Raw genomic sequence first — 18,087 nt, forward strand, 5'->3', positions numbered from 1 at the left:
GTTTGCATGCATACCCTTGCATCAGCTTCTGGTCTCAGCTCCACAGCCTCTCTTCCACTTTCATCCTTCATTATTTTGTATTAGTTATTTCTTTCATGGCCTCCCTGGCAGTAGGTGTGCTTATTTGAAATGTTTGCCATATAGATCCATGGAGTGGAAGGTTCATGAGAGACCGCCTCATTTATTTTGAGTGCCTGTTTTGGGAAGATGCTAGTGAAGTTACATGATCATCCCTTTGATTTCTGCAGCTCACATTGGTGCTCCAGGAGTTCATGTAGAAGCTGAAGATAAGGCAATCATCATACAAATTTCTCGTCCTGGAAGAATAGACAGCAACGTGTGGTGGAATATGGATGAGTTTGGCTTCGTATACAACATAGTTCTGCGGGAAATGTCCTCAGGAGATGAGGTCAGCTTCCTTTTGACTTCCTTTCCATAGGAGAGAAACATGAGCTAAATTTGTTCTCAAATTGGATTTTGTGCCTTCTTAGACTTCTTTTCTTTTCTATTCTAGAAAAGGACTAAAACTTTTCATCGTAAATATAAATTTTTGAATCTTTCACCGGAAACTTCCTACTGCTTAAGAGTTACAGCAAATTTACCTGGGCTTCAAAAGCTTGGTACCCCCAGTCCAGAGTATTGTGTGAACACCACAGGTAAGAGGATGGTTAATAGCCATTCACTAACTTTAGACTGGCAGTGTACTCATTACCATAGTTGCTGAGCCAAGTTGACACGATGCGGTTTTATGATGGTGACAGAGACAGTAAATGGACAGTTCCAGTAGAGCTGAGCACCAGTGGGTTATGGCTGTAATCCTTGCTACTCGGGAGCTTGAGATCTGAGGATCATGGTTTGAAGCCAGCCTTAGAAGAAAAATCTGTGAAACTCTTTATCTCAAATTACACACACACACACACACACAAAAGCACTGTGACTCCAGTGGTAGAGAACTAACCCTGATCTAAAAGGCTAATGGTCAGTCTTAGGCCCTGACTTCAAGCTCCAGGACGAGTCCAAACAAAAAACAAAAAAACAAATGGAATACATCCTGTTATAGTCGCTAATATCTTACCAATAATTAAATCAAGGGTAGGAACTATGATTTATTACTTTAGTTAATGATTTACTATGTTTTAGTTCTTGAAAGCAATGAAGTCTTTTTTCACTTGTTTAAAAATGCATATATTTAGGGCGGAGAGTTTGGCCTAGTGGTAGAGTGTTTGCCTAGCATGCATGAGGCCCTGGGTTCCATTCTTTGGTACCATATACACAGAAAAAGCTGAAAGTGGTGCGGTGGCTCAAGGGGTAAAGTGTTAGCCTTGAGAAATCTCAGGGACAGTGCTTAGGCCCTGAGTTCAAGCCCTAGAACTGGTCAAAAAATGCATACATTTAATATTTTCTTTGGCTTCTAGTGGAAAATGCGCTTCCTCCCCCAGAAAATATTAACCTTGATGGTAACAGTGAGAGCAGTGTTGTGACATGGGATTACCCATATGCTGACGTCACCTTCCAAGTCCAGTGGATCTCGTAAGTCCTTTGTCCTGAATTCCTAAATTTCTCCCCGTTCATTTTGATTACACTTTATTATGGCTTCAGCTGCTTGCAACTCTCCACAGTCAGGGTTCCTGCCTGAAAGGTGGGTCACACTCTAAAGCCTGAAAACTTTGTTCAAGCCCCAGCTGTTCTGGTAACTTCTAGGATGGCATGGAGCTCATTACTGAAGCTCTGTGGGATGCAGATCGTTCATTTGTTAAAAGTGTAGTGTGTTCTAATCCGTAAGATTCTTAATTTTGCAGTACTGAGTTTCAGTTCAGGGTCTCAAGGTTGGTAGGCAAGTACAAAATCACTTTAGCCACCTTCAAGTCATTTGTGCTTTAGTTTCTTGTTGAATTTTTTGGAGGGGGGTGAGGGTCAGTTGTGGGGCTTGAACTCTGGGCCTGGGTGCTGTCCCTGAACTCTTCAGCTCAAGGCTAGTGCTCTGCCACTTGAGCCATAGTAACACTTCCAGTTTTCTGGTGGTTAATTGGAGATAAGAGCCTTAATGGACTTTTTGCTCAGGCACAAAAGATCTGCGTTTCAGATCTCAGCCTCCTGAGTAGCTAGGATTACAGGTGTGAGCCACTTGCACCCAGCTTCTTGATTTTTTTTTTTAGTTTGTTTTTGATAGGTAGGTTCTCATGCTTTGTCATGGCCAGACATCTTCAGTCTCCCAAAGACCATAGGCCTGTAATCCTAGCTACTCAGGAGGCTGAAATCTATAGATCAAGGTTCAAAACCAGCCCAGGCACAAAAGGACCTGAGACTCTTATCTCTAACCTCTAGAAAATGGAAAGTGGGCTGTGGCTCAAGGGGTAGGGTGGTAGCCTTGAGCTGAAGAGCTCAGGGACAGTGCCCAGGCCCAGGGTTCAAGCCCCATGACATGTACACACACACACACACACACACACACACACACACACAAAATACCACAGGCCTGCATCATCATGTCACAGCTTGTTTTTTGTTTGTTTGTATTTATTATTTATTTTATTTTTTTCCCCAGTCCTGAGGCTTAACTCAGGGCCTGCGCACTATCCTTCAGCTTTCTCCAGACTAGGCCTCTACCACTTGAGCCACCACACCACTTCTGGCTTTTTTCTGTGTTAATGGTACCAAGGAATCAAACTCAGGGCTTTGTGCATGCTAGGCAAGCATTCTACTGGTAGGCCCCACTCCTGGCCCTGCAGCTTGTTTTTCAGAAGAGCTCTCACCAGCTTTGTCCAGGCTGTCATTGATCTATGGTCCTCTTTATCTATGATTTCTGAGTAGCTGGGAATGAAGGTGTCCACCGCCATGCCCAGCCTTTTCTCTGGTTTTATTTGTGTGGAAGGGGTGGGGTACTTGGGGTAGAACGCAGGCTTACATCCTCAGTCCCCTTTAGGATTCTTAGTAGATCTTTTTTTGTACTTGCAGGGAATGCTGGTCTTAGGGCCTAAACTCAGGGCCTGGGAACTGTCCCTGATCTTTTTTGCCCAAGGCTAAAACTCTACCACTTGAGACATAGCGCCACTTCCAGCTTTTTTGGAGGTAGTTAATTGAAGATAAGAGTCTCTGGGGCATTCCTGCCCAGGCTAGTTTCAAACTGTTATCCTTAGATCTCAACCTCCCAAGTGGCCAGGATTACAGTCGTGATCCAAGAGTGCCTAGCTTTTGTGGGTCTTTTTAAATGAAATGTTTACTCTAGTTACATGAATTTCTCATCTGGAATACATGACTCTTGACCCTGGCCGTTTTCCAAACATACTTTCTTGTATTTACCCATAAAATTCTCCCAGTTTACTCTTGTCTTGAGTGAAACCCAGAAAGTCAGCTTTACTATTTTCATTATTCTAGAGGGTTATTTTCTCAGTCCTGAGTCTTGAACTGAGGGCATAGCTCTGTCCCAGAGCATTTTTGCTCAAAAATAATGTTCTACTACTTAAGTCAAAGCTCTACTTTCAGCTTTTTGGTGATTTCGAATTAAGAGTATAATGAGCTTTCCTGCCCAGGCTGGCTTCAAACCACAATCCTCAGATTTCAGCTTCCCGAGTAGCTAAGGATTACAGGCAATGAGCCACAAGCCCCCAGCTAAGCTCATCTTTTTAGTGTAGTATTCTTTTCCTTTTTAACTTACTCATAGACTTTTGGGGTTTATACTTAAGTCATATAGATATTTCCCAGCACTACCAGAAGTTTTGTGGAAATAGTTTCTGTTTATTTTATTCCCCTATAGCCTATTGAGTATTGTAGCACCTAGCTTTACTCACTCTACAAGTTTCTAATGATTAAAAATATCAATAATTCAGATGGGCACCAATGGCCCATATCTGTAATCCTAGCTACTCAGAAGGCTGCGATCTTAGGATTGAGGTTCAAAGCCAACCTGGCAGAAAAGTCTATGAGGGGCCAGGAGATTGGCCTAGTGGTAGAGTGCTTGCCTAGCATGCACAAATACCCAGGTTTGATTCCTCAGTACCACATACATTAAAAAAAAAAAAAAAAAGCCAGAGTGGTGCTATAACTCAGGTGGTAGAACTCTAGCCTTGAAAAGGCCCAACTACAGTGCCAAGGCCCTGAGTTCAAGCCCCAGGACTGGTGAAAGAAAGAAAGAAAGAAAGAAAGAAAGAAAGAAAGAAAGAAAGAAAGAAAGAAAGAAAGAAAGAAAGAAAGAAAGAAAGAAAGAGAGAGAGAGAGAGAGAAAGGGAGAGAGAGAGAGAGAGGGAGGGAGGGAGGGAGGGAGGAAAGAAGGAAGGAAGGAAGGAAGGAAGGAAGGAAGGAAGAAAGAAAGAAAGAAAAGTCTGTGAGACTCGTCTCAAACAAAAACACTCAAAGCGAAGTGTGGCTCATCTTTGAGCAAAAAATCAAGTGAGAGTCCTTGGCTTCAAGCCTTGGCCCAAGCATGCGCGCACACAATCACCCAACGCATGTGCGCACGCACACACGCGCGCGCGCGCACACACACACACAAATTAGTAATAGTAATGCTAACTGTAGGGGGGTAGTAGAGAGATGGTAAGGAAGAGTAGCATAGATTGTACATATTTGACCAAGGTACAACATGCATGAGTGTAGCTATTACAACAAAACCACTCTGTACAATTAATACTTGCAAATAAAAAATTTAAATAACATTTAAGCTATCTCTGCACTCTCAGAAGACATGTACCACGTGTCCACAAAACTTCCTCCTTAAAGATACCACACTTCATCCCAAGAAATCTTTTGCCAGAGCTATTCCTAAAAACCAGATCTTTTAAGATAAATTCCTTAGCTTTCAACAGTTTTCTTTAAGATACTTAGCCCTTTAAGGCTTACTTTTTTTTTAAGTCATCCCGAAGAAAACATGCAGGTTTATCTTTCTGAGTCAGGTTGATGTTATGCAATATGAATTTCTAGTACTATTTGTTTTCTACAAAGTTTATTCTTTATGGCTAAATAGTACTGACAAGGTTAGCACTCTGCCACTGAACCATACCTCTGCTAGCAGAGTTTGGTGGTTAATAGGAGATGAGAGTCTCAAATTTGTCTCCACAGACTACCTTCAAACTGTGACCCTCAGATCCTCCTAAATATCTAGGATTACTGTTGTGAACGAGAGCTTGAGTTCCTTTTTTTTTTGTGTGGGTCATGGGGCTTGGACTCAGCCTGGGCATTGTCCCTTAGCTCTTTAGCTCAATGCTACTGCCCTACCCTTGAGCCAGACCCCACTTCCCATTTTCTAGAGGTTAATTGGAGATAAGAGTGTCAGATCCTTTTGTGCCTGGGCTGGTTTGATCCTTGATCCTCAGATCTCAGCCTCCTGAGTAGCTAGATTACAGACATGAGCCACTGCGCCCAGCAAGTTCCATTTTTAATAATGACTATTTTAAAAACAAATCACTGTAGTCCTGAAAGGTCACAGCTGCCCTAAACAGTGCTATGAACCACCTCTAGCATGCCACCACTTTGTTATGGAGCAAACTTTGTTTTCCTTTTTGTGTGGGACATACGAATTTTTTACATGTATCTGCAGTGCCCCAAGCATTCTGAACTGGTCCTTTCCCTCATCCTTAGCATTTGGCATATCATAAGCTCTGAATATGTAATTGAGTATGTAATTACTGAGTTAGTATGTTTAAATTCTGTTTTGTTTTGTTTAGTTTTTTGTCAGTTGTGGGGCTTAAACTCTGAGCTCTTCAGCTCAAGGGTACTGCCCTACCCCTTGAGCCACAGCTCCACTTCTGGTTTTCTGGTAGTCAGTTGGAATCTCTAGGGCTGGGCATAGTGGCACAGGCCTATAATCCTAGCTACTCAACTAGGATTCCTAGCTGAGATCTGAGGATCAAGGTTCAAAGTCAGCCCAGGCACAGAAGGACCTAAGACTCTTATCTCCAATTAACCACTAGAAAATGGGAAGTAGGGCTGTAGCCCAGGGGTAGGACGGTAGCCTTGAGCTGCAGAGCTCAGGGACAGCGCCCAGGCCCAGAGTTCAAGCCCTAAGATCCATAAAAAACAAAAAAGTCTGTTGGACGTTAGTGCGCAGATTGGCTTTGAACGAGTATTGGCCGATCTCAGTCTCCTAAGTAGCTAGGATTGCAGGCATGAGCCACCACACAACGTTGAGAAAAAGTATTTTTAAATTTAAACACATTAGCTGTGCATGGTGGCTCATACCTCTAATCCTAGCTACTCAGGAGGCTGAGATCAGAGGTTCAAAGCGACTCTTACCTCCAATTAATTACTAGAAAATGAGAAGTGGTGCTGTGGCTCTTCTGGTAGGAGGGTAGCCTTAAGCTGAAGAACTCAGGGACAGTGCCCAGGTCCAGAATTTAAGCCCCATCACCCACACATACACACAAAATACTTTTTTCTTTTTTTCATATATTTTTTATTGTAATTAATAGAAGGGTTACATGATATTTGCCAGATAGATGGTGCATTAATTCCCATACATTGATACCCTTTCCCCCACCCCCATACTTTTTTTTTTTGTCTTAAAAGTGCATTGTCAAAAAGACATCCTGGGAACTATTCAGATGACTGGACCCCAGTACCTGGCTGTGAAAACACTAAAGACAAGCTCTGTGTTCTTTCTAAAAGTAACTTTCCAGAAGGTAATTACTTCCTCCGGATTCGAGCCACCAAGGAAAATAACATGTCCTTTTGGTCTGAAGAGAAGACATTTGATTCCAAAACATATAGTAAGTCAAGTTTTCATTTGAGATGTCATTCTCCAACTTAGTACTGATTCTCCTAATTGTGTTAAGGTATCTCATGAAGCCATGTGTCTAATTGTATATTTTGTCCTCACGTTTTCTTTCCAGTCCCCATCCCCGCCCCCAGCATTACTGTGAAACCCAGCAGAGACTCACTTACTCTCTATATCAATTTCCTAGAAGATTTGGATGCCTTTTCAAAGAAGTATGAAATTATTTTTTGGGAAAATGCTACAAATACTGAGGTAAAAGCACTACATAGTCCAGTTTTGCTGTTTCTAGTGCTATCACTTAGGTACATAACACTTCCATTTCAAAACTCCTGCAAAGCTACCAGATAGTTGAGCAATTGATTGAAATTGTTCAGCAAATACTTGGGATGGAGTATTGGTCCCCACTGAGCCTGGGTGAATCTGTGGTGAGCACAGGCCTTAGACACGCAGGGCTTTGCTGGCTCTTGTGCATCTCGTGTCTGTCAGGATGAAAGCATTTGTCACATGGTATCTGATCCAAGGAGGATGGTGGAGCAGGCAGGCCTCCCTCAATGGGTGCTTCTCCAGACAGACTAAATAATTGAGATGGTTTTGTAACACAGCATTATTGTGGCCAGAGCTGACAAATACACAGAGGAATAGCAGTTGTCCTCATTTGAAAGATTCAGAAAAAAAGGTACCAAGAAATGAAAGAATTTATAGAAAGCCATGCAGGTGTAATACTTTTTTTACAATGTTTTAAATTGTTATTATAAAAGTGAGGGGCTGGGAGTTTGGCCTAGTGGTAGAATGATTGCCTAGCGTACACAAAGACCCGGGTTTGATTTCTCAGTACCACATACATAGAGAAAAAAAAAAAAACTTAAGTGGTGTTGTGGCTCAAGTGGTAGAGCTCTGGCCTTAAGAAAAGCCCAAGGACAGTGCTCAGGCCCTGAGTTCAGGCCCAAGGCTGGCAAACAAAACAAAAACAAAAAATAAACCCCACAAAAAAGTGATATACAAGCTTGGCACCCTGGTTTATGTCTGTGATCCTCGCTACTCAGGAGACCAAGATCTGAGGATTGTAATTCAAACCCATTTGGGACAGAAAAGTCTATGAGACTCATCTCCAATTAACCAAGAAAACCGGAACTGGTGTTGTGGCTCACATGGTAGAGGACTAGTATTGAGCAAAAAGACTCGGGGACAGCTCCCAGGCCCTGAGTTCAAGTTTAAAAAGGCTCAGTGACAGCTCCCAGACCCTGAGTTCAAGTTCAAGCTCCAAAGCAGGCCAAAAAAAAAGTATATGGAATGCTACAGTTACTTAAATCAAGTAAAGAGTAAATTTTTTTTTAATAATGTCACTCCTCCTTGCAGTTATTACACTATCAACACAGGCATTGTGAAGCTAAAACCCCTGCTCTTAATTATCTTGTGGTTAATTAAAAATAGCATAACATTAGTTAAGCCAACAATGTGTTCTTTTTCTTTTTTCCCCTTTGGTTGTGGGACTTGAACTCTGGGCCTGGGCACAGTCCCTGAGCTCTTCAGCTCAAGGCTTCCAACCTACTGCTTTTCTGGTGATTAATTGGAGATAAGAGTCTCACAGACTTAAGTGCCTGGGCAGTCTTTAAACTATGATCCTCAGATTTCAGCCTCTGAGTAACTAGGATTACAGGCATGAGCCCCCCACACCAAGTTACAGCATGTTCTTATAAACTTGGTTGTCCTAGAGATAGATCATGTGCTTTTCTTTGAAGTGGGCATGCAGCATTTTAGCTTTCTGACTCTATTATAAAGAGTACTCAAAATTGATGTATATTTTCTAAACAAATACCAACTAATGTTTTTTACAGAGGTCCATCTTACATTGACCATAAAAGAATTCAGGAAATGGATTTCATGAGGGGACTAAAATTGTCAATGATCTGATTATTTTGCAGAGAAAGATTATGGAAGAAAGCCATGAGGTCACCATTGCTGACCTGAAACCACAGACCATGTATTGCATCAGAGCCAGGGTGCACCTGGGGCCTCTGTGGCACGAGAAGAGTGCCTTCAGTGAAGCAATGTGTAAGGAAACCACGGCAGGTGAGGGTCTTGTAGTGTGCTTTTGAAACTGTAAATAACCCTAATAAAAATTGTGCATCAAAAATTACACTATTAGCTGGGCATGGTGGCTCACTCCTATAGTCCTAGCTACTCAGGAGGCTGAGATTTGAGGATCTAGGTTCAAAGCCAGCCCAGGCACAAAAGGACCAGAGACTCTTATCTCCAATTGACCTCTAGAAAATGGAAAGTGGGGCTTGACTCAAGGGTAGGGTGGTAGCCTTGAGCTGAAGAACTTAGAGACAGTGCCCAGGCCAAGTTCAAGCCCCATGACCCACCAAAAAAAAAAAAAATTACACTATTTCCTCTTCACTTCACCAGGTATGATGTTTTCTTCATGAGCTACATGAATCAAAAGCCTTCAGTTCTATCTATCTATCTGTTTGTTTTTATTTGGTATGGGCCTGAGTTTAAGATCTGTCCCTTTCCTCTTTGCTCAAGTGTAGTGTTCTACCACTTGAGCCACTTTTGGCTTTTTTGTGGATAATTGGAGCTAAGAGTTTCACAGACTATCTGGCCAGGCTGGCTTAGAAGCATGACCCTGAGATCTAGCCTCTTGAGCAGGTAGGGTTACAGGCATGAGTCTTCAGCACCTGGCAAGTTTTATAAAATACTGTTGATTCAATTCAGTATTTTTTGTTGTTGCTTTTTGTTTGATTTTTGTTTGAACCAGTAGGAATTAAACTCATGGTCTTTGTGCATGCCAGATTCTGTCTTTGAGCCATATGCTCGGTCTTCCATTCAGTATATTTTCATCCTTTATATTTCATCTGATAGATGCATAATTGACCTCTTTTAACTGTTGCTCTTTGGTACTTAGTAAGATTGCGAGAGGATTTTTAATTATTTTAAAATTTTTACAATAATAAATATGTCTAATCAAGTAATTTAATTGTGAGATTTTTTTTATGCACACGTGGTCTCATGTCTTTCTGTATTTTATACTTCCTAGAGCTGACTACTCTGTGACCACAAGGTAGTTTTCAAGTTAGGTTAGTTCCATGTTGCACAGGTACTGGAAAATGTGTTCAGGTGGGTCTACATTTCAACACTGTATGTGGCTCAGGGTCTCTTAGTTCAGTTTCCAGGACTGCTCTTTGTGCATGTGCAAATACAAACTCGGTGCTATCAAAGTTTTCTTTTTTTCTTTCTTTTTTTTTTTTGTGCTAGACCTGAGGCTTGAACTCGGGGACTGGGCACTATCCTTGAGCTTTTGTGCTGAAGGTTACCACTGTAACACTTGGAACCACAGCTTCATTTCTGGTTTGTGGATGGTTAATTGGAGATAAGAGTTTAACTTCCCTGCTCAGGCTGCTGTTGAACCATGATCCTCAGATCTCAGCCTGCTGCATAGATAGATTACAGGCCAGAACACAGTTTACTGGGATTTTTTTTTTCCAGTCAGTCCTGGGGCTTGAACTCAGGGCCTGGGAACTGTCCTTGAGCTTTCTAAAGGCTCGCCCTGTACTACTTGAGCCACAATACTACTTTCAGCTTTTTCTGTGTATATGGTACTGAGAAATCGAACCCAGGGTTTCATGCATGCTAGGCAAGTGCTAGGCCACACTCCCAGCCCTCAAAATATTTTCAGATGGATTAATTACTAGATTTGGTGAATACCATAATATGGCAAGTTTTCTATTACTGCATTTGTGTACCAACCCATGAGCTGAATTTTAACATCATTTCTTGTTTTTTAGGAAATTCTTCTACAATCTGGATTATATGCAGAACTATGATTGCAATTTTTTCTCTCCTGGTTTTCATTTATGTGGTGAAATGCCTTAAGAGATGTATCTGTTACATATTCTTTCCTCAACCTAAACCTCCTTCCAGTATTGATGAGGTATGTTACCTTTCCTTGGTCAGTACCTGGGAAATGAGAAGCAAATGCTTGGGTTTCAGTGGCACTTATGTGTCTTCCTAATACCCAGGAAATGCTACAGCTTGACAGACTGCAGAGGTGTTTTCTATGTTAACTTTAGAAGCAGTCATTTAATCTCACTAGCAAAATGGTTAGGTGTTTTCTGTTTGCTATTTTTTTGGAAATTTGGCTATTATGGCATTGAACTTTTGTTGTTGTTGTTGTTGTTGGTTGTGAGGCTTGAACTCAAACCTGTGTGCTGTCTCTGGGCCTATGTGCTTAAAGCTAGTGCTCTACCACTTTGAACCACAGTGCTACTTCCTGATTTCTGGTGGTTAATTAGAGATGAGAGTCTCCCAAGCTCCAGCCAAGCCTAGTGGTAGAGTGTTTGCCTAGCATGCATGAAAACCCAGGTTCCATTCCTCAGTACCACATACATAGAAAAAGCCAGAAGTGGTTCTGTGGCTCAAGTGGTAGAGCTCTAGCCCCCAGAAAGCCAAATGACAGTGCTCAGCCCTCAGTCCAAGCCAGTACTGGCAAAAAAAAAGGAAAAAAGGAGTCTCTCAGGCTGTCCTGTCCTGCCCCAGCTGGCTTTGAACTGTGATCTTCAGATCTCAGCTTCTACATAGCTAGGATTACAGGCCTGAGCCACGGGAGCCTACCTCAGGACTTTGTTCTCAACCTTATCATGCAGTGAGTACGTGCTCAGCAGAGTTTATTTTTCATACCTATGTATGCCAAAAGATAGGTTTTGTAGATGGTGGGCAGAATAAACTATTTGAAGTAAACGACTTATTGTCCCTGTCTGAAGTAATCTGTCCCTGTTCCTTTCCTTTTTGAAAACTAGTATCTCTCTGAACCACCAGCAAAGAATCTTCTACTTCTCACTTCAGAGGAACAAATTGAAAGATGTTTTGTCATTGAAGACGCAGAAGCAATCCTGGTAGTAGAAAAAACAGTGAGTGAACCTGAAGATCACAAGACCTACAGTTCCCAAACTAGTGAAGATTCAGGAAATTACTCTAACGAGGATGAAAATTTGGAGAGCAGAACAAGTGGAGAATTTCCACCAAAGGAAGCCTAGTGGCCAGAAGCCACCTGTGAACAATGCTAGCTGCTCAGGGGCCATGCTGGAATGTCTTCCTCATATCTCTCAGTGCCCAGAAGAGGCAGTTTGTCTCTTGGGGAAGAAGACACATCTTCAGATCTCAGGGCCTAACATACAAGCAAACCCTAAACTATTGAGGATGAAACAGCAGGAGTTTGGAGTGGAGAAAAGCGTTGTGCCTTCTTCCCACCTGGCCTGTCTTGAAGGAAACAAGTTAACTGAAGAAGGTGGCCATTGTCTTTGAGTGGAAAGTGCCTGCAGGTGCTACTTGAGATCCATGACAGAAGAGAGTATCTGTGCAGGAGCAGTGCTGCTGTTTTCATACCCACTTCTGCGGTTCTCCACTCCCAGATGTGGAGCTCACAGATCGTTTACATGTTTGGTCTTGTAACACTGACATAAAGCCCTTAGGAAAATCCTTTAGGAAAGCCTGAATAGAATTACTACCTGATTATATGAAAAGTAGCTTGCCCCTAGAGGATAGAAATATAACTGAGCCAGTGGCTCATAGCTGTAATCCTAGCTACTCAGTATGCTGAGATCTGAGGATCATGGTTCAAAGCCAGCCCAGGCATGAAAGTCCATGAGACTCTTACCTCCAGTTAACCTCCAGAAAACTGGAAGTGGCACGGTGGCTCAAGAGGTAGAATGCTAACCTTGAGCTGAAGAGCTCAGGACAGAGGGGTCACAGGGCTCAGGCGGAGTTCAAGGAGTTCAAGCCCCACAACCAACCAAATAAGAGTGGTAAGAGTATGTAGCATGCAGGAAGATCTAGGTTCGATTCTTCAGTACCACATACATAGAAAAAGCTGGAAATTTTGCTGTGACTCAAGTGGAAAGCCTCTCTCCTTGAGAAAGCCCAAGGACAGTACTTAATCCTTGAGTTCAGTCCCCACGACTGGCAAAAAAAAAATGCTCAGTTAGTTTGGGCGCCAGTGGTTGACATCTATAGTTCTAGCTACTCAGCAGGTAGAGATCCTGAGAATTATGGTTCAAAGCCAGCCTAGACGCAAAAGTCCCTAAGATAGGTGCTGGGGGCTTGGCCTAGAGGTAGATTGCTTGCCTAGCATGCACGAAGACCTGGGTTTGATTCCTTGGTCCCACATACATAAGAAAAGCCAAAAGTGGTTCTGTGGCTGAAGTGGTAGAGCTTTATCCTTGAGAAAGCCCAAGGACAGTGCTCAGGCCCTGAGTCCAAGCCTCAGAACTGGCACAAAAAAAAAGTCTCAGTTGCTCACACCTGAAGGATAAGATCTGAAAATCAAGGTAAAGCTAGGTTGAGGAGGAGAGTCTGCTATGGTGTTATTCTTGAATGAAAAGGCTAAGAGACACTGCGCAGGCCCTGAGTTCAGACCCCAGTCCCAGCCCACACAAGATATTATTGAGGACTGCGGGCTTCAGAAGCCTGTTGCCGGCTCCTTGCCTCTGCCTGGGACTGCTGACCTGTTCTGTCTTTTCGTGTATATATTCATGTCTTCAAGAGCAGAAACTCTGAGCAGAGACTTTGGTTTGACACTGGAGCCCTGGCAGCTCCCATGATGCCCTGCTTGGCAAACCAGGATTCTCAAAAAGTGAAATGAGAGTGAGAAGGGAGGAGTGGGAGTTGGGTGCCAATGGCCCGTGCCTATAAGCCTTGCTACTTAGGAAGCCGAGATCTAAGGAGCCGAGGCAGGAAAAGTCGAGACTCCTATGTCCAGGTAACTACAAAAAGCAGAAGTGGAGCTGTAACCCAAGTGATAGGGCACTCATTCCAAACATAAAAGGGAATGTTTACAGGTCCCAACTCAAGCCCCAGAGTAGTGATTCAAAGGAAAATAGCTGTGGGGTTTATGACAGTGTTTGCATGATTTATTGGGTTATAAAAAGATAAAACTGGGCCAGGAATGTGGCCTAGAGTCCTTGCCTAGCATGCACAATGCCCTGGATTCAATTCCCCAGTACCAAATACATAGAAAAAACAGGCAGTGGTGCTGTGGCTCAAGTGGTAGAGCATTAGCCTTAAGAAATCCTGAGCACATTGATCAGACCCTGAGTTCAAGCCTCAGGACTGGAAAAAAAAAAAAAAAGACAAAGCCAAGCCAGCCACAGTGACTCAGACCTGTAATCCTAGCTACTCAAGAAGCTGAGATCTGAGGATCGAGGTTCAAAGCCAGCCCAGGCACTAAAGACCGAGATACTCTTATCTCTAAGTAACTACTAGAAAACTGGAAGTGGTGCTGTGGCTCCAGGGGTAGGGCAGGTAGTAGCCTTGAGCTGAAGAGCTCAGGGATAGTGCCCAGATCCAGAGTTCAAACCCCACAACTGACAGAAAAGAAAAAAAAATAGGACAAAGCCATGTTTCAGTGTTTCTATGCAACAAATTGATAAGTTTTATTTCTATTTTGGTTCTAAATTGTACTGCTATAAATTATATAGTAAACCAAGGAACCCATGTGGCTGTTTTTATTATTATTATATAGGTGATATACAGAGGGGTACAGTAACATAAGTTAAATAATGAGTACATTTTTTTCTCCAGTATTTGTTTTGGTTCCACATATTGTTTATTTAAGTAGATCACAAAAGTAAATTCACCATACACAGACAAGATTACATTTTTTTTGCCAGTCCTAGGGCTTGAACTCAGGGCCTGAGCACTGTCCTTGGGCTTTCTCAAGGCTAGCTCTCCAGCCACTGCACCACTTCCATCTTTTTTCTGTGCATGGGGTACTGAGCCCAGGGCTTTGTGCTTTTTAGGCGAGCACTCTACTACTAGGCCACGATGTTGGCCCAGGAGTGCATTTCTTTTAGGCCACTGGTACCCATTCTCTGGCTGTCTCCCAGTTTTTCCCTTCTGTGTCCACCCACAAGTTCTTTAGTTCATTTTCAACAGAGTATCTAGTGAGTACCAATGCTGCATTTGTTCATTCTTTGTTCCTTCCTTTCTGTGCTCCTCTCCCCCTCCCAAAGAGGGGGAACAAACAAGACCAAAGAAAAATCCTCTGGGATTCATTTGCATAAATATTTTGTTTGTTTATTATGCCTATCCTGGGGCTTGAACTCTGGGCCTGGGCACTGTCTTGAGCTTCATTACTCAAGCCTTGTGCTGTATGATGTCAGCCACGATGAAGTGCTTTATTAAACATAAGAGACTTTCCTGCCCACGCTGGCTTTGAACTGCAATCTCAGCCACCAGAGTGACAGGCGTGAGCCACTCACACCCAGCTAAATATTTTTGTATAATATTCTATTATTACATAGTATTTACAATTTAGGCATCGCGTCTTCCCATTCCTCCCGTAAGAGTACCGGGCGTTTGGGATCCAGGTGGAGTTCTGGGTCTGCTACTTGGACTTCAGGACATTTGTAGCAGAAGGTATAAATGGGATGGAGCTGCTGGCTGCTGATGGGGCTGCTGTGGGCCAGTGCAGGGGGTGGGGAAGGAGCCCCCGCTGCTGCCTCGTCCCACACGGCCTTGCACACACCACTCACGGACTTCAGTTCCCACACCACACTTCACAAGGTTTGCATCCTCCCTGCCTGTTCTTTGCAGTATCTCTCCTGGCATTGATTTTGAGGAGGCTCTTTCCTCTGCTTCACGTGTAGGCCATCACCTCTTCTTGAACACATCAGAACTCAACACAATCTGTATTCAAGCTGGAAACTTCCAGCTTTGTGTCCAGATTCTTCCTTCCAGCAAAGAGCAGAGGGAACACGTTCACCTCTGATGCCCAAAAAATGCTCCATTACTAACAGCAGTGGCCAATCACAGGGACATTCAGCTTGCTTCTGTCTCCCTCTCCCTCTCCCCCCCCTCCTCCTCCTCTTCCTCCTCCTCCCTGCCCCACCATTTGGTTTGGTTTCTGTAGAAGGCTTCACTAGGCAGCCTGAAATCATGACTTCCTCCACCTCAGCCTCCCAAGGTCGAGGATTGCAAGATTGTAGGCATGAACCAGCAGCCCCCAGCTACATTCCAGTTTTTTCTCCCCAAACACGTTCCCTAGCTTTTATCTTTACCCTCCATGTGCCCACATGTGTCATGTGACTACAGGTTTTGAGAGCAGCAAAGATATGTGGGTATTGGCAGTGAATGTTTAGATTGGTGGTCAAGTAGACATTTTCCCTTCCCTGAGGGGAACAAAAGCAAGAGCTGAGGCTGCTGTCTTCCATTCATGGGTGGTGGACAGCTCCTGTCCTTCTGGGTCTGTCTCCCTCCCGGGAATCTGTGTGTGAACAGACACACTGTGGATGCAGAAGGGAGTGTAAGTGTGGAGACAGAGGTGAGCCAATATGCTGGCTTGGGGGAAAACGTCTTGGAAGAAAGAAGGAAAGTGGAAGATCACCCCACTCCATAGCAGATTAGAACTGAGCATCGCTTCCTACAGTGGCTCCCCGGCACCCCTGCACCCCTGCACCCCAGTCCCATTTCCAACTCAGTCCTGAATTGTGTAAGAAAGAGCTTGCTGTCTTCTTGTGCACTTTTTGTCTTCCTAAAGTTTACAATGCTTTTGACACTCTGAGTTGTTTCCTTCATGGTGCTAGGGTTTGAGTTAAGGAGGCCTCAAGGTTGCTTGCTTGCTCATGTCTGATGCTCTACCACTTAATCCACACCTCCAGCTCAGCTTTTTGCTGGTTAAATGGAGACAGTCTCATGTGTTTAACAGCCCCATCATTTTGTGTGTGTGTGTGTGTGTGTGTGTGTGTGTGTGTGTGTGTAAGCTGCTCCTGGTGTTTATCAAGTCACTAGGATTACAAATGTAAGCCACCAGAATCTCATAATTTATTCACTTTTCTTCATTTTTTTTCTGTGTGTGTGTGTGTGTGTGTGTGTGTGTGTGTGTGTGTGTGTGCCATAACTGGGGCTTGAATTAAGAGCCTGTATGCCTTCCCTTAGCTTATCACCCATGGCTGGCATTAAACCTCTTGAGCCATAGCTTTATTTCTGGCTTCTTGTAGGTTAGTTAGAGATAAGAAGCTCACAGAGGGCCAGGAGTTTGGCCTAGTGGTAGAGTGCTTGCCTAGCATGCACAAAGACCTAAATTCAATTCCTCGGTACCACATACATAGGAAAAAAAGGCAGAAGTTGTGTTTTGACTCAAGCGGTAGAGCTCTAGCCTTGAGAAAATCCAAGGACAGTGCTCAGGCCCTGAGCTCAAGCCCAGGACTGGCAAAAAGAAAAAGGAAATAAAAGAATCTCACAGATTTTCTGACTGGGCTGGCTTAAAACTACAATCCTCCTCTCAGCCTCCTAAGTCACTCGGATTACAGGTATAGACTTTTTAGTACCCAAGCGGGCCTTGATGCACGATCCTTAGATCTCAGCCTCCTGAGTAGTTAGGAGTACAGGTGTGAGCCACCTCGCCCGGCTGATATTTTTCTTAGGATTGTGAATTTTTCAGTACATGATCAACTCTGAAATCTTCCTAAGAAACCTGCACGGCAATTGCTATAGATTTGTGCCAGCCTGGACCCGTCTGTGTGCATGCTTCAGGAGAGGGCCTAGAGCTACGAGGAAGCTCCATGGAAACCCATACTAGATTTTGCAGCTGAGACCTTCTCTGTGAGGGTTAGACAGGAATTAAGCACAGACGTTCCACACACTTCCGTTCCCTTGATTGACCACTAGAGGACAAGTGTCAGATTGGCCTCCCAACCAGCTATTAAAGATCTAGATTCTTCATGCCTAGGAAGACGCAGGGCTGGGCAGCGTGTGTCATTTGAAGTTTCCAGATGCAGCAAGTGCTATATAACACATAACATGTACAGAATACAGAAAACCCAGTGAAGTTTACATCACATTTGAATTTCAGATAAGTTTATAATGTGAATGTACTAGCATTTGTTTTACTTACAGGAAGAAAGTGATTATGGATGTTTAGTATATTATTCTCAATTATTTCCCCACATAAACCTAGATGTCATATAACTAGGTAACAAGGTTTAGTACAAGCATACCCCATCCCATGTGTATTTGGGATAGATTTATATTAAAATACTTCATTTGTTTGACTTTCACATTAACTGAGTGTCCTCTTTTTTGGGGGGTGTCCTCTTCTATATCTAGAAACTCTAGGAACCTATCCCTAACTTCTTGCTTATTTTCTCTTCTTTTCCTTTGTTCATTTTTCCTTTTCATTAGGATGTACGAATTGTACAAAGAGTTTCTTTGTGCTACTTCCATACATGTGTAACCCTTATATTATGTGTTCTTGTCTTTTCTTTTCCTTTCTTTCTTCTTTCTTCCTTTCTTTCTTCTTTCTTCCTTTCTTTCTTCTTTCTTCCTTTCTTTCTTTCTTCTTTCTTCCTTTCTTTCTTCCTTCCTTCCTTTCTTTCTTTCTT

General features: G+C 43.1%; 1 protein-coding gene across 1 annotated transcript in view; it reads left to right on the forward strand.

Moving 5' to 3' along the window:
* LOC150069659 (interferon alpha/beta receptor 1-like) overlaps nt 1-14,192 on the forward strand; it is a 28,139-nt gene extending 13,947 nt beyond the window's left edge. The window contains exons 6-13 of the mRNA XM_090331325.1: nt 249-409; nt 515-656; nt 1,416-1,530; nt 6,502-6,701; nt 6,825-6,961; nt 8,632-8,779; nt 10,498-10,643; nt 11,509-14,192. Coding sequence (XP_090187451.1) covers nt 249-409; nt 515-656; nt 1,416-1,530; nt 6,502-6,701; nt 6,825-6,961; nt 8,632-8,779; nt 10,498-10,643; nt 11,509-11,745 — 1,286 coding nt within the window. The 3' untranslated portion in view covers nt 11,746-14,192. The remainder of the gene's footprint in view (nt 1-248; nt 410-514; nt 657-1,415; nt 1,531-6,501; nt 6,702-6,824; nt 6,962-8,631; nt 8,780-10,497; nt 10,644-11,508) is intronic.
* The last annotated feature ends 3,895 nt before the right edge of the window (nt 14,193-18,087 follow it).

This window comes from Megascapheus bottae, chromosome 1 (genome assembly GCF_031878675.1).
Source record: "Megascapheus bottae isolate mThoBot1 chromosome 1, mThoBot2.hap1, whole genome shotgun sequence".
NCBI classification, from domain to species: Eukaryota; Metazoa; Chordata; class Mammalia; order Rodentia; family Geomyidae; genus Megascapheus; species Megascapheus bottae.